The sequence below is a fragment of the Phyllobates terribilis genome, unplaced genomic scaffold, assembly GCF_046119375.1.
Source record: "Phyllobates terribilis strain yellow unplaced genomic scaffold, ASM4611937v1 Scaffold_5__5_contigs__length_657084704, whole genome shotgun sequence".
NCBI lineage: Eukaryota > Metazoa > Chordata > Amphibia > Anura > Dendrobatidae > Phyllobates > Phyllobates terribilis.
Genome location: NW_027362765.1, coordinates 136,627,655 through 136,643,483, shown reverse-complemented (window position 1 = coordinate 136,643,483; position 15,829 = coordinate 136,627,655). Strand labels below are relative to the sequence as shown.

The 15,829-nt window shown below is 42.7% G+C and overlaps 1 protein-coding gene across 1 annotated transcript in view; it reads right to left on the bottom strand.

The window, feature by feature from the left end:
- The window catches only part of LOC141271488 (piezo-type mechanosensitive ion channel component 2-like), a 143,756-nt gene that overhangs the window by 123,579 nt on the left and 4,348 nt on the right, over nucleotides 1–15,829 (bottom strand). Inside the window, exons 4-5 of the mRNA XM_073681553.1 lie at nucleotides 15,310–15,472; nucleotides 4,352–4,559 (exon numbers count right to left, since the gene is read on the bottom strand). Of these exons, the coding sequence (XP_073537654.1) occupies nucleotides 4,352–4,559; nucleotides 15,310–15,472 (371 nt within the window). The remainder of the gene's footprint in view (nucleotides 1–4,351; nucleotides 4,560–15,309; nucleotides 15,473–15,829) is intronic.

Sequence of the window (15,829 nt, the reverse complement as noted above, 5' to 3'; positions counted from 1 at the left end):
GGGGATCTCTTGGCATCTATAAATCTCAGAATATACTCGCCAAGAATTTCACCTAACACTGAGGCCAGGTTGAGACAAGTTTATGAAAAATCAAGCCATCCGTGTGTAGGTTTTTACATCCATGTGGCATCCATATTTGTACATCAGCAGTTTAAAATGTACATGGTCAAACCGGTTAATAATGGCAATGTATCTGAAAATATTGGCTGCAATACAGATGATCCCTATGTGATACGATTTTTTTTTGCGCACACAAGACTTTAATGGGCGAGCTTCACCCGACGTACAACGAAAGTAATGCATGCTTTGATTTTTTTCACTTGGCCCATGAGAAAAACTCTCATCTGAAAAGCCCAACTGTATGACATTGGTCAGTGTGCTGTTAGTGTGCTATCCGATTTTAACTTGGACAGCACATGATAAACAAAGTCTAAGGGCTCATTCACACGTTAGGTTTTCACGTAGAGTGCTATCTGTGGTTTTTACAGATAGCACCCAAACCTATGATATTCTATTGGACTGTGTACATGTCTGATTGTTTCCTTGACCCGAGTCATCTGCGAAAAATATCGAAGACATGTTCGATTTTGATCCAAAGGTAGGATCAAAATCATCAATGCAAGTCAAATGGGTCCATGAAAAAAATCGGACCTCACTCAGATGACAGTCATATGATTTTCATGGACTGTAAGTGTGGCGCCCCTGAGGGTTCGGTCGCCACAAGGGGGGATACTGCAGCCTGTCAGCAGGTGTAGTGTCTCCTCACCCAGGTAAGGAAGGTGCACTGGTCAGGACCCTGAATCTACATTCAACACTACACACTCCTGACCTATGGGAGGCAAGTATGCACCATAGTGCTGCCTCAGCAGGATTACAAGTGGGGGAACCAAAAGTTAGGGGAACCATGTAGTGGGTGAAGGGTAGAACATAGTTTTAGTTTACACACATAATTTGATATATAATAGCCAGCCATCTTGAGCACAAGGTTCTTGGCTCCTGTTCTTGTTTCTTAGTTCTTTGATCTTCACAGCTGGCAGCGGCCTTGTGTAGGAGCCTGCAGTGTGCTGAAGATGCACAGTCCTCGTGCTCTGACCTTGACATGAGGAGCGGGTATGAGTTAACAGTGTCTCTACCCTGGTCAAGTTCCCTTGCTTAAGAAGGTCGGGAGCTATAGTGACAGCTCCACAAGCAAAAGGATCCCAGGGAGCACGGACAGAGCAGCGTACGCCACCTGTACTCTCCATTCTGGCCTTGCCAAAGGGACTCCTGCTGCAAGAGGGGTACCGGCCCCCGATATCTGACTTTGCCACTTCACGTCTCTGTCAGAGAAGCCTGGTAGGCTACAGTGGATCCTGTCGGGTGACGGGCGTAACGGAATTGCCGCCTTACCCTACATCTGTGCATAGTCCAGAGGGAGACCCAGCCTTTGCACGTACACGGACAGGAGAGGTCGAAAGGGACAGTTTAGGAACACTCAGAGGGTCCTGATCGATGTGCCTGAATATCCTGGGTGCGCTGAGCCCTCGTCTCTGGTGGCCGCAGAGCGCCGTGAGGAGCAGGGAGAAGCCTTGCCGCTGCTTACCAAAACCGTGAGTAAAGATGTGGAAGACTATCCCTAAGGCCTCCGGACTCTTATTATTACACCACACCGCACAGGACCAGAACTTCCTCACTACTACTACCTCCTCCATCCGTACCTCTGCCCTGTGGCCCAGCTCCGCCTGTGGGGAGTTATACCATTGCCTGCTGCCACAACATCCAGCCTCAGAGGACTGCTAGCAGCGCTGGTGGCGCATCACCAGACACCACAGGTGGCGTAGTCGATAAATACCACTCAACCCTGATAGCCCATTACTTTTAATGTGACGGCCCTGGGCACGGAACGGGTCCAGGCCACGACTCCCTCCCCAACATCTGACCCGGCTCCGTGTACCCCATTTCCCAGGGAGGGCTGTGAGCGTCACATAAGAACATGGACTGTGTAGGCAGCCCCAAATCTAAGAAGCATCATTGTCAGAAGCTCCCTGTCATCTCCGCCAGCAACAGGAACCTTTTCCTGCAACCAAAAAAAGTGTAAAACCTGTCCATTTATAATGACCACGGACAAGATAAAGATCTCCAACTCACATCAGGACTACAACATCCCAAGGTCTTTCAGCTGCATCACATCTAATGTGGTGTACTTAATTATATGTACCAAATGTCCACCTGGGGTCTGCATATTGGGGAAACAGGACAAAAACTTAGAACAGGGATGAATTCTCATCGCCACTCAATAAAAGAAAAAAGAATAGATCTACCTGTGGCCAAACATTTTTGTATCCCTGATCACAGGATCATAGACCTGAAATTACTGGTATTAAAAGGTAACTTCAAATCTCAGAGAGCCAGAAAAATTTGGGAATGCAAACTCATAACAACCTTTGACACACTCAGTGCAGGAATGAATGTGTCACGTGGATTTATGTCATTCTACATCAACTAAGGAATGTGCTCCCCAGATCTGTGGGGGCATCAGTACCCTGGACCAGACCTCAATCATAGGACAATAAAACTTTCACATTCCTTATCTATGAACTGCTCCAATATTTACGGCCACAACTGTTTATCCCTCTCCCATAGTAATAGTGCTGCTTCATGTCACTTGTCTCATTTATTGCATTATTCTTGTGCCCTGTTGTGTATAAATATGTGATCCTTTAGATTTTGCAATATTCTATGCCTGATGAAGAGGCCTGAGTAGTCTCGATAGCTTGCAATTTGTTGCCATCTTTTCAGTTAGCCATTAAAAGGTATCAACCACTGAAGACTCTCAAATCTTAATATTTTTCTGTCCGAATGGAGAAACTTTTTTTTTAATTCCTCCACGTCCAAGAAAAATGGATGACACTCGGACCACAGACTGTGATCAAGGTCTGATCAGAATAATCGGTTTGTTATTCTTGCATGTCGAAAAATCAGATGTGTGAATGAGCCCTTACTGTTATTATAAGGCTATGTGCCCACTATGCAGAAATGCTCAGGATTTTTTCCTGAGCGTTTCTGCATCTCCCTGGCAGAAAAAAACGCATGCGAATTGTACATGCGTTTTCCTGCCAGGGACATGCGGAAATGGAGCGTTATTCACTGACATTTCCGCATGCAGATTGACAAGCGCTTTCCAAGCGATTAGCATCACTTGGAAAGTGCTTGTGACAACTAGGTCACACTATATAAATCCATGCAAACTGCATGGATTTATATAGTGTGACCCGAGAGAATGGTTAAAAATAAAAAATAAATGTATACTTACCCTCCGATGGCCCCCGGTGTCCTGCTTTACACTCCGTTCTCCCTTGCCGACAGCGGTGGATTGAAAGACCTGCCGACGTCAGCGTCGCGTGACCCATCACATGACTCTGACGTCAGCGCAGGTCCTTCAATCCACTGCAAAGTGTCGGGAAGCAAGGAGGAGCGCAGCGCGGGCCGCCAGAAGGTAAATGTGCATTTATTTTTTATTTTATTCTTTTTTTTACAGATTTTTTAATGGTACCTGGGTCTGGATGAGAGTCTCCTCTCATCTACACCCGGGTACCATCCGCACATTAGAACGCTTGGATTACGCATCTACATATTCAGTGATGCGTAATCCATGCGGTCTAATGCAAGTCAATGGCGGTGAAGACGCAGCACTTCCGCAAAATAATTGGTAGTGCTGCGTTTTTTTCCGCAATGATAATCCGCAGCGGAAATTTCCGCAGCATGTGCACAGCACATGTGGATTATCATTGGGGAACATTGCTGCCCTTCTACCATGCGTTCTTAATGCGTTTCCGCAGCATTTCCGCAGCTGCAAAAACGCTGCAGAAACGCATTAAAAACGCATCGTGGGCACACAGCCTTATAGTGATGTGATTTTTAAATAAAGCTGTGGCCATTGAATACCAAAATAATATGCTGTGTACTTTATTTTATTTGGGACTTACAGTTACTATAGTTTGTGTCATGAGCTAATAAATGAAGGTCCATCCCAAATCCAGGAGTCATGGGAAATACTTCTGTAGGAAAAATAATTCCATACACATATAATTTTTCATAAAATGTTCTATAAATGTTTAATGATGTCTGCATAGCTTATCAGGGGAAAGGCGGTATTATTTATGAAGTGCAACCTAAAATGGAACATTTACAGCCAGATTTAGTGGAACAGTTTTCAGACTTATTATCAGGCAGGAATAAGAGTAATTCCAATAATAGACGTTCAGTAAATGAGGAATAGTTGCATATAATGATAATTCACTGGAATGTTAGAGGGGGGCTGACGGCATGTGATACACCATAAAATATTCATGGTATTTTGTATTGAAACTACCTGACAGACCAAGAAGAAGTGTGACCACCACTTTTCCTGCTGTAGTGAACAGAGCCTCAAACAAAATCTTCATTCCAGAGATGAAAGCCGTCATCTTCTCAATGAGTTTCGCTCGCGTATCATTGACGTCCTTATCCACGGTGTCTTCCTCTGTGGAAAACTCAGTCTCATTCTCACTTTCTTCCGTCTCAGTCTCTGTCTCAGATTCCTGTGGTAAAAAAAATACATTAATAAAAACGTTCCTGCTTGTTTTCTTACCACTTCCATTTATGACATGTCAAACAAAATCTGTCTTGTTGAAGGTGTTGGAATCTGAAATGATCCTCATCTTCGAACAGAGAACATTCATGACAGATAAGTTTAAATACACAGAACTGTAGTCCAAAAGGAAGAACGTATCCGAACAAGGTTTCTGAAACATACAGTGAATATAAAAATATATTAAAAGTAGTCAGTACACAGCTGCCATCATTTACATTGATTTTGATTACCGTATTTTTTGGACCATAAGACCCACTATTTTCTTCCAAAATTTTGGAGGAAAGTGGGTGGGGGGTGCGTCTTATAGTCCAGATGTACGGTACATAGTCTGACTGTGGATGGGGGGAGGGATAAGGGGATCGACGGTCATTATTCCAGAATGGGGGTCATTATAACAACAAGAAGGGACCCGGAATGGAAGTCATTATACCAGAATGGGACTCAAGATGGCGCACATTATTATATGATAGGCGTCATTATACCAGGACGAGGCCCAGGATGGGAGTCATTATACTAGAATGGGGTCCAGGGTGGGGGTCATTATACCAGGAAGGGGCCAAGGATGGCAGACATTATTATAGGATGGGGGGGCATTATACCAGGAAGGGGCCCATGATTAGAGACATTATTCCAGGATGGGGCCTAGGACAGGAGATGTTATTACTGGAAGGGACTCGGGATGGGGACATATTATCAGAAAGGGGCCCATGATTGGAGACATTATTCCAGGATGGGGCCTAGGACAGGAGATGTTATCACTGGAAGGGACTCAGGATGGGGACATTACACCAGAACAGGGCCCATGAGGTGGAACATTATAACAGGAAAAGGCCCAGGACAGGGGATATTATAACAGAAAGGGGCCCAGGATGAGAGACATTATTAAAGTTTTGGGGCCAGGACAAAGGTCATTATTATAGAAAGAGGTCAGGAGTGGGGACATTATTACTGAAGCAGTCAGGACGGAGGCCATTTTTATAGAAAGGGGCCCAGGATGGGGGACATTATTACAGGAAGGGGCCAGGACAGGGAACAATATTACAGGAAGGTGCCATGATGGGGACACTATTATACGTATGTCTCACCAATACAGAGATGGGGGCCCAGATCCTTATTTTGCACCAGGGTCCATGGGACTCTAGTTACACCACTGGTGTGCTCATATCAGAAGGGTGTGTGTAGATGGAATCTTATAGACGCCAGTATTCCCGCTGATTTTTTTAAATCAGAAGACGCTCTATGAAAACGGCAATGGTGTTTTTCTGAAGTGTCTTCTTTGTCGTCCTTTTAGGTGTGTTGGAGGCGACCATGCCACAGTCTTTTTTTTTATTTTGTTTACAAAACTATGTAAAGAAAGTAGTGAACAGCTTCCAAGCAGAAGCCGTCTGAAGAATGTTCAGGTCACTTCTTTTGTCTACTTCACAGCTTTTGAAGACTGAAGAGGTTAAAAGAAGCTCAAAAAGATGTGCACAGCAAGTCGTTTTACATTACAGTGCATATGCTCATTCTTTTTAGAATGGCACAGGCCGTCTTTTTCATGCCTGGAACCCACTTGAAAATGCATTCAATAAACGTTAAAAATAATGAACATATGCACACAAAATCAAAACAACTTGCTGTGCACATGTTCTATCTTTTATAACTTCTTTTTAACTGTTTCAGGATTTGAAAGCCATGAAGTGGTTAAAAGAAGTGACTTGGCCATTCTTTAGGTGGTTTCTAAGCTTTTTTATATATAACATTTTTTTTTAAAACGATGACAAAAAAAGATGATTCAGGAAAAACATCGCCAGCATATTCCTGAAGCGTCATCTGCTTCAAAAACTATGCGGGTACACGGCGTCTTTATAGACCCAATGTGCACATACCCTTTAATCACTTTTTCAGACAGATTTTGCCCTTAGACTATGTGCACACAGAGTGTTTTTGCTGAGCTTTCAGAGCAGAAACTGAGAGGAAATTGAGATTTGAAAGTCTCTGTTCAGTTTCAGCTCCAAAACCGCTTCAAAAACTCACTTTGACCATATACTAAGGGCATCTTCACATGATGTCTTAAAGAGTTTGGCCACTTTATCTTTACTTTAACATATTTGTTGGGTACCCTTGCTATTATACAAGTATGACAGGTTCTCCTCCTGCTCTTTCCTCACAGACCAAACAACTGTCCAGACCATGCAATGGCTGTTGGTGGAGGAGCATGTGACCAGACCTGTCTATCAGCCTCCTCCAATAGAAAAGCAGCTTTCCACTGTGAGGTGTTTTACAATTGGGAGGCTGATGGATAGGTCTGGTCACATGCTCCTTCACCAACTGCCACTGTATGGTCTTGAAAGCTGCATTAACAAGAGCAGGAGGATAACCTGTTATACCTATATAATAATAAGTGAACACAATATCATGTCTCCAACACATTTGATAAAATAAAGATAAAGTGGCCGACCTGTTTAAATGATTTTACAGCCAGCAATAGACAGTGCCACACCGCGGGTCTTGAAGGCAAAAGGTGCAAAATTTTTTATGAAACTTAAAGAAGTTGTCCACTACTTGGACAACTACTTCTCATGCCCTGTGCTTGACCTCGATAAAATAAAAAAACGTATACCCCCTTCTGTGCCGGCGCCGTTCCAGTGGTGTCAGCACTCGCGGTCCCAGGGCTCTCGTGCAGTTGTTGTGACACATGAGTCTGGTGCCCAAACAGTGCTGGCATCACTGTCTCCACCTTTGTACGAATTGAACATGAAGAGGAAGTCAGAGATCAGCTGCAGCCCAGACTTCCTATTCATGTTCAATTCGACAGAAGGCGGGGACAGTGACGCCAGCACTGTTTGGACGCCAGGCTCACGTGTCACAACAACAACAAAGGAGCCCCGGAAACGCGAGTGCCGACACTGCTGGAATGGCGCTGCCATGGGAGGTGAGTATAGGCTTTTTTATTTTATCGGAGGCAAACATTTAGAACAAGAAAGGGTTGTCCTATTAGTGGACAACCAACCCCTTCATCTGCACAAATGATTTTTTACTCCAAAAAAAAAAGAATTGTCCCCAAAGGTTGGCAACCTCCTTAATTCCGATGGCAGAGCTGCCGAGGTTTTCCTAGGACGAGCTGCTTCAGATAAAATACTGAAGTAGCTTTGCTGGCGGTTTTGCCGGCTCTGATGCTGGCTTCTTTTCCCTTTACTTTCACCTATAAAGAGCTGGTATCTTCATTTGGAAGAATCAGCATTTTACATCTTTTAACTGCTTCACAATTTCCTAAAGCAGTTAAAAGAAGATACAAATGACTGGATACTTGCACAGTAATCTCATTTTTACATTGCTGTGCATAACATTACATAACACAATACAATCATAATTAACTTAACCACATTATAAATATCTGACACGTTACTTGGTGGATAACATTGGCCACGGACTTTATTAAAATTTACCATCCAACAATCAATAGTATAAAACTATTTCATTAAACCATCTGTAAATATTTAACCATAACTTGGGCAGCTTAGCCCAATACGTTCAAGCCCGTTAATCATCAAACCTCTGTCCATCCATTACCTGGACATCAAACCCCAACCGGCCATCTTGCCTTTAAGAAGGCAAGCATGGCCTTGTCCTACCTAGGGCTATCTCAACTATCACCTGTAAATTCAGATTAAAAATATCATTACCAATATTAGATAAATGTGCCATATCATCTCTGTAAAGACCAGACGCTCAACCTTCAAAATCGACATGATAGAACAAAAAATACCCAATCGACGGCATGAATTAATAAAATACTTTGATTCAAACGCTTCTGAATCCGCTCACAAAAGTTAAGATCGTCAGATTTTACGCACAGCAATCTGGAAATGATTTCTGAAAAAAATGATTTTAGCTATAGGAGACAACCTCCTAACATCTAATAAACCCCTCGTTATCTGAAACTGCAAGTCCACTGTTTCTATCTTTTTGATGTCGTTCTCTCCATGATGAATAATTAAGACGTCAGGGTCTAGGAACCTATTGCTCATCATGAAGGTCTGGTAGACCAGTCCATTCCAGTGCTGACCTCTGATCCCTAGCCAGCAGACCCTCAATTGCTTTGTTGACCAGTATACATTTGGACTGTAATAGCATTGTTGTGCCCTATTCTCGGCCCAATGTATGAAAGAGTGTCCGAGAATCCATACCGTATAACCTATGGAAACTACAACAAAAAGAATTAGCATCATACATTATTATCTAATATACAACTGATAACAGTCCAACTCCCATCTGCCCACCCTTTTAATAACCTCCTGTGATGGATCAACCCCGTACTCCAGGATTTTGCCACATGGCGGTTGTTGTAGCGCCTATGCAGCTAATGGGACATAATGTTATAAAGTGGGGTGAATATTGTGATTGCATATTGTTGGACATGCTGTGATGTGACCGAAGCACTCCTGGCCCCCACCTTCCTGTGCTCACTTAGCAGTGGTAAACAGACAATGTGCTGATTAATGGGTTATTGCATAACTGCTGTCTGGGAGCCTACTGTGGGTATTATTTGGTGAGAACAATGGGTGCTAAAAATAGCCTGTGTGATTCTCTATAAAACCTGCTTGTGAGAATAAAAGTTAAGTTCATCTTGGAGACACTGTGCGATAGTCATATTTTATATATCCCAGTGTAAGAGAAGCCTTTCCATGTCAGGGGCCTGCAGAAGAAGATTGGACATCTGCGGATGGGGTAACTAGCTCCCGTCACACCTCAAACCCAACCTGGCAGCCTCCGTTGTTGCTCCTATGCGATATAGCTTTTCTACACAACTTAACTAAAGCACCCCTTAGTGACCAACAATACGTTTTTTACTGACCTGCGATATAAGAGACTAGAATTCCCCGACAGGTAACTATCATATAGCTGTCAGCTGTACACTATAGCTGACAACTTTCTTCATCAGCCATGATCATTGTTGGCACCGACCATGGCCGTTTAACCCCTTAGATTCTGCTGTCAATAGTGACTACAGAATCTAAATAGTTAACAGAGTGTGGGGGCTCCCTCTTTAACCCCATCGGCAGCCTAAGATCTTGATTGTGTGGTCCTGATGTTTGCCATGGTCAAATTATCGCCTTAGAGTCTGCCGGCTATAGCGGTCTATTCAGAAGTTATCAAAATTTAGGTGGTAAAAATAAACTTTTTCATTCCTGTCCTGCCACATTGAGGGGTGCAGTTTTTAAAATGATATCACTTTTGGGTGGTTTCCAATATATAGGACCCCCAAAAGTCACTTCAAAACTGAACAGGTCCGTATAAAAATAAGTTTTGTAAATTTCCTTGAAAAAATTAAAAATTACTTCTCCATTTTTAACCCTTCTAAAATGTTAACAAAATAAAACAACATTTTACAAATGGCGCTGATGTAAAGCAGACATGAGGGAAATTTTATTTATTAATGTTTTTGTGTGGTATGACTTGAAGGAATAATCATTCAAAGTTTGAAAATTGCACGACTTGTTAAAGGGTTGATTGTGACTTGTAGGATTGCTGCTTCCAATAGGTGGCGCTATAGAGTACAAGTCCTCTTTTTCTCTGAAGAGACAATTTGCAGATTTTTTTAAAAAAATTGTCAAATTTCTGATATTTTTGTAAATGAACGCAAAACATATCAACCTAAATTTACCATTAATATAAAGTATAATGTATCACGAAAAGACAATCTCAAGATCAATGGGATATGTTGAAGCATTCCAGAGTTGTTACCACATAAAGTGACACATGTCAGAGATCAAAAAAATTGGTCCAGTCACTAAGGGATTAAATTTAGTAATCTTAGCAACAGGTTACCACCAGTATTCTCCTTTAACAGTATTTATAACAGTGCCAAGGTATCCAATACAATTATTGGGCAGGGCTATCTTATAATCAGCTAGTGGGCTGCCAAAATCTTTACTAACTTCCATAAACATATTTAACAACTGGCTGCATGTTGAAGAATCCCTAGAAGCAAAAATAGAAAATCATCTAGATAATATGCCAAACCACCTTTTATAGACCACACCGCTACTACCCACTCAATAACAGATGAAAATGCTTTAAAATAGAAATAAGAGAATGATTGCCCAATTTGTAAACCCTTATCAACATAGAAATATCCTTCAAATTGAAGGCCCAATGAATTAAAACCCTCTGTTTGAATAGAAAAAAGCCTAAACACAGACTCGATATCTGCCTTAGCCATCAAGCCCCAGGCTCAAAACTTCTGACAATTTCTGCCGCCTGTTCAAATGAAGTATAGCTCACTGAAACTAACCTATGATCAATGCAGTAATTTAATGAAAAGCCATATGGGTAAGACAGGTGATGAATTAGCCAAAATGAGTTAGGCTCTTTCTTTGGAACCACACCCAGATGTGTGAGGTGGAAAATATCAAAAGATGGCTTAACAAACGGACACGCCACTCTGCCAGCTTATCTAATTTTGCTGCTACCCCCTCCGAGTGAATTTCCGCAAACTTTAGATTACAAACCCAAGTGCGTCCACTATCATTGAAAGGAGGAACATGAAAGTAGTCAGCAAAACCTTCAATTTAGAGTTTGGCTATTTTGAGGTTTTGATACCGCTCTAGCCAGGCTAACATGCTCCCCAATTTTACTGGTGATAAGGCTTTTGCTCATGTATTTCTTTGTGGATGGCTGACCAGGCAAACGTGCTCTTTTAAAACACTTTGCCATAGAGTGCCCCCCTCCACCAAAGGAACACTCGTGTTTGTACTTACATGTATTAGGCCATTTATATATTGCGACTCGTTAAACACAAAATTTGTCCCTTTTTTAAAATTAGCCTGATGGGAAGAAGACTGTGCCCTTATTACCCTGGTTGGAAGCAACAGGGTAAGTCAGAGCCCAACATCCTTAACCTCCATTTTAGGGACGAAAAAAATGCAATTTTTTGTCCAAAATTTTCGTAGTAAAAATATCAGCTTTAACCTCCAAAGTTTTGATATGCCTCTAAGATTATATCCACGTGTTGAAATAGTCCTGAACATTTTTCTGGAAATTTCTCACCCATTACACTAGCATATATACAAAACACCTGCAACCAGTTATTAAAAGATCTGGGTATAGGACAGTGTCTGTTGTCATCTAACTCTTTTTTTGTCTAATTTGGCAAGGAATTCCTTAGAAGCTGGCAACAGTGACAGCCGATCTAAAAATTTGTTATGCCAATTTTTTTCTTTTATTGACATAGCTAAATGAAAACCTAATGGTAAAATGAGACATGTAAGGGTTTCCTTGTAGCATGTTTCTCCTACCCCTTTAACCCTTGAAGCTACTGGGGTAACAATTGACTCCTGATCCCCTCCCTCTAACCTCCCTAACCCTTCATCTAAGTGCCTCCATACCTCTGATACCTCTGGGACCCAGGGGGACTAGATAGAGCATATGGAGGGTACAGTTCCAGTGGGAAAAAGACCCTGCAGGAAAGCTACACATGAGGCTAATTGGGACAGGACAGTTGGGATTTGTGCATGGGGGATACCATGCTCACCGCCAGCTGCCTACTCCTCTGTCGGGTTGTTCCACCTGCTGGGCTGGTTTCCCTCTCGCCTACCAGCTGAGCAGACCTGGCTTTGGGATTAGCGACCGCACTCCTTGGCATGTGGTCGATTGAGCCCTGGCCAGCAGACAGCTCAGATTTTTTGGGCCTGCTGCACCTCTTCTTCCTCGACACCTTATCAGGGTCCTTATTTCTCGGACTGGTGTTGGGCAGTACAGGATTATAAATCCCTTTGGCCTCACTCTACTGTGCATGCCCGTGCTCACTGATGACATCATCGCAACTTCCGGCGCTGCTTCAGTGACGTCTACTTCCGGGTCATCGCTCGTCCTTGCCGGACCACCGATGGCTTCAGGAGGGGAATTCAGGAATTGCTGGAGGCATCCGATGGCTCCATGTTTTCCTATCTGGATCTTCAGTTCTTCTAGGAGGCCCTCCATCTTCTGGACACCACTGTAGCTTTGTGGTCTGCCAAGGACCCTCAACGCTGCTGTAAGGGGGAAGACCGGGGTGTAAGTCCTTTCAGAACAAGGGATCCGGAACTGCCGGGGCCGTGCCTCTTGTTGCAGGGGGAAGACAGACTGCAAGACAGGAGTCAGGTGATTGGGAAGCTGGGGGTGTGTCCAGAGAGAGAGCTCAGGAGTCAGGTGACAGGGAAGCTGAGCTCGTGTCTAGGAAGAGGGTGGAAAAGGAGTTTTTGCGTGGGAAAAGCGGCAGTGGACAGTGGGAGTCAAGCCCGACTAGAGGGAGAAGAGACGCAGGATCCCTGGAGCCGAGCAAGTGAGGTGCACTGTTATGGACTAGGGGCTCAGCGGGTCAAACCGGAGACCGCCCGCTACCGCCAGAAGATGGAGCATTGTTTAGGCGGGGAAGCCAGAAGAAAGCAACAACGGCATCAGCCGGCAACTGCCTTGTGAGAAACAAGAGTCAGCTAACTGTGAAACTGCCGATTACAACCGTGTCGACTCAGCTACATCTAGCCCAACTGTGGATTGTCAGTTATAGCATATTACCTGCTACTCCCCTTGTTGTCCCCATATTTCCCATGTTACTCCCTGCGTGGAGACTGGCCCTGTTAGAGTAAATCCCCCTTGTTTATTAACCCTGTACTGGCTGCTCTGTGTTTCTGTGTCACTTCATCTAAAGTACCTGTGTTACACTGCCACCTTTTGTCACCCACCAGCCCATATTTGTAAATAATAAATACCAATCACAAACCATAACCATGGGAGAAAATAACTGGTTCGCTTCCCAACCAACCACCATGCCCTGAGTGAGTGAGCCCAGAGCATGGTAACAAAGAACCGGCGGGAGAACACATGATATATGGTGATGCCATGTGTTTCCCTCCTAAAGGGTCTGATGACCATCATTTTGTTCATTTTTGTTGTTGTTGTTTTGTAATGCATTTTCAGAAAGATCTCAGGTGTAATCCTCACATACTCTAAGGATTAATTTAGCATAGAAGACCTGAAGTAAACCAACCTCTGCAGAAATTAACACCACTTTTTACATGAATGAATTTCTCAATCTTATTGCTTCCTTCACTGCACAGTATCAAAGCTAAAGTTATTTTTACACTTGTGTGATTTCTCTTCTGTCAGGATTTAGTTGCAGAATAGCGGATTATAGATCAATAGGATCAGTCAGGAGTCAGAATGTCTAAGGGTCCATTACCTAATAGATAATCCAGGTCCATCATGGCTTCCTAAACATGGAAGCTGTGATACCACTGTGGTCAAAACTTTATATTTGCCAGAGCATTGGCCAATTTGGTAATGTGCCCTAAAAACTATAATAGACAATACCTGAATTATCCCCTTCACAGCATGTGTTGTAAATGTACTTTGCTAGTCGGAAGCGGGTGTATGGAGCGGGCTCACAGGGTTAGACCCCCCCATAACCAACAGGTGATGGCTGTGTGTTACAGCCAGGACCTACCTCTAACAATCATGGGGTGAGCATCCATCCGCGATTATTAACCTATTAAATCCCGCTGTCAAACTCTGACAGCGGCATTTAACACGTGCCGCCATTGGGGGGGCGTCATTCCATGCGCCCATCAGCGTGCCTGTGACGTGATCGCGGGTCACCGATGGGTTGCTATGAACGCCAGGGGACTGCTGAAGACCCCTGTTCTTGTCATTATAGAGCTCCTTTACCCTGCCTGTGACCAAGATTCAAAGGAGACCGTGATTTTTGCTATATGCACCAATTCTGTGGCATTGCTGTATATAGCACAAGCGATCAGATGATCACAGCTTCAAGTCTCATAAGGGGATTAACAGGAACAGTGAAAAAAATGTTTAAAAAATATGAAAAAAAACAAAAAAAACATAAACGTTCAAATCACCCCTCTTTCCCTCATTAAAATAAAAATAGTAAAAACATTTAAAAAATACACATATTTGACATTGACGAGTTCAAAAAAGTCCTATCTATAAAAATATCAAATTAATTAACCCGAACTGTAAACAAAAAAAAATCAAGAACGCCAAAATTACGCTTTTTTGGTCTCAGCAATGCCACAAAAAATGCTGTAACAAGCGATCAAAACATCACAACAATCTCAAAAAGGTATCAATAAAAACTTTGTCTCGCTCCGCAAAACATAATCTATCACATAGCTCCATTGACCAAAAAATAAAAACGTTACAGGTCTTGGAAAATGGCGACATAACCTCAAAATATTTTTATGCAAACTTCTGATTTTTTCTTCACCACTAAAATAGTAAAAAAACGCTTTGGTATCGTCGTAGTTGTACTGATGAGCAGATTCATAGTACAAGGTCATTTTTACCACAAAATGTACACCGTAAAAACAATTCCCAAAAAACAATGTCAGAATTGCATTTTTTCACAATTTCTACACACTTGGATTTTTTTTCCTGTTTTCGAGTATTCTATGTGGTAAAATTAATGGTGGCATTCAAGAGTACAACTCGTCCGACAAAAACATGCCCTCATATGTCTATGTGGACAGAAAACTCAAAAAGTTATGGCTCTGGGAAACAGGGAAGGAAAAAACTAAGACACAAAAACAGAAAATGGCCCCATCATGAAGGGGTTATAGTTATAGACAAGAGGCAAATCCCATTCACGAGAATGTGTGTCGTGGATAAAAATCCTCCTCATATAAATACTTGTGTCTGAGACGCCAGGGAAAGCTCACCTCATCTTCTTCTTCCTCCTCGCTGTTTACACGAACACTGATTTTGGGAGCTCCTGTTCTTACTAGTTTTTTGCAGGCCCTTCGAATAAAGTATCCAGAAAATAACATGCCAATATCGGAAGCTAACAGACGGACTATATTCCAAGCATCTACATCGCTGAATCTACAAAATTAAAGAAAGAACCAATCAATTTTTCAGCAAGACAATGATATATATGGAACAAATACTTTTAGGATTATCTATCGTTTATTTCACCGAACCAGAGAACGATGGTTAGTTATGATCAAAATCGGCCATTTATTCTAACTTTCATCTAAGGTGTATACGCTCTCGAAAATCACTCAAGGTTCTTCAGGGATATAGGTGGAAGAATTTCAGACGTCCATACACTTTGGCCAACAGCTCTCTTCAAACCTCCAATGCACAAGTATGCTCACCCAAGTGAGCTTGTGTTGTAGATGGGGAAAGGTTAGTTAGCGGCTGCCAGACAGTTCTAGAAGTGTCTTATGTCCTCTGGGC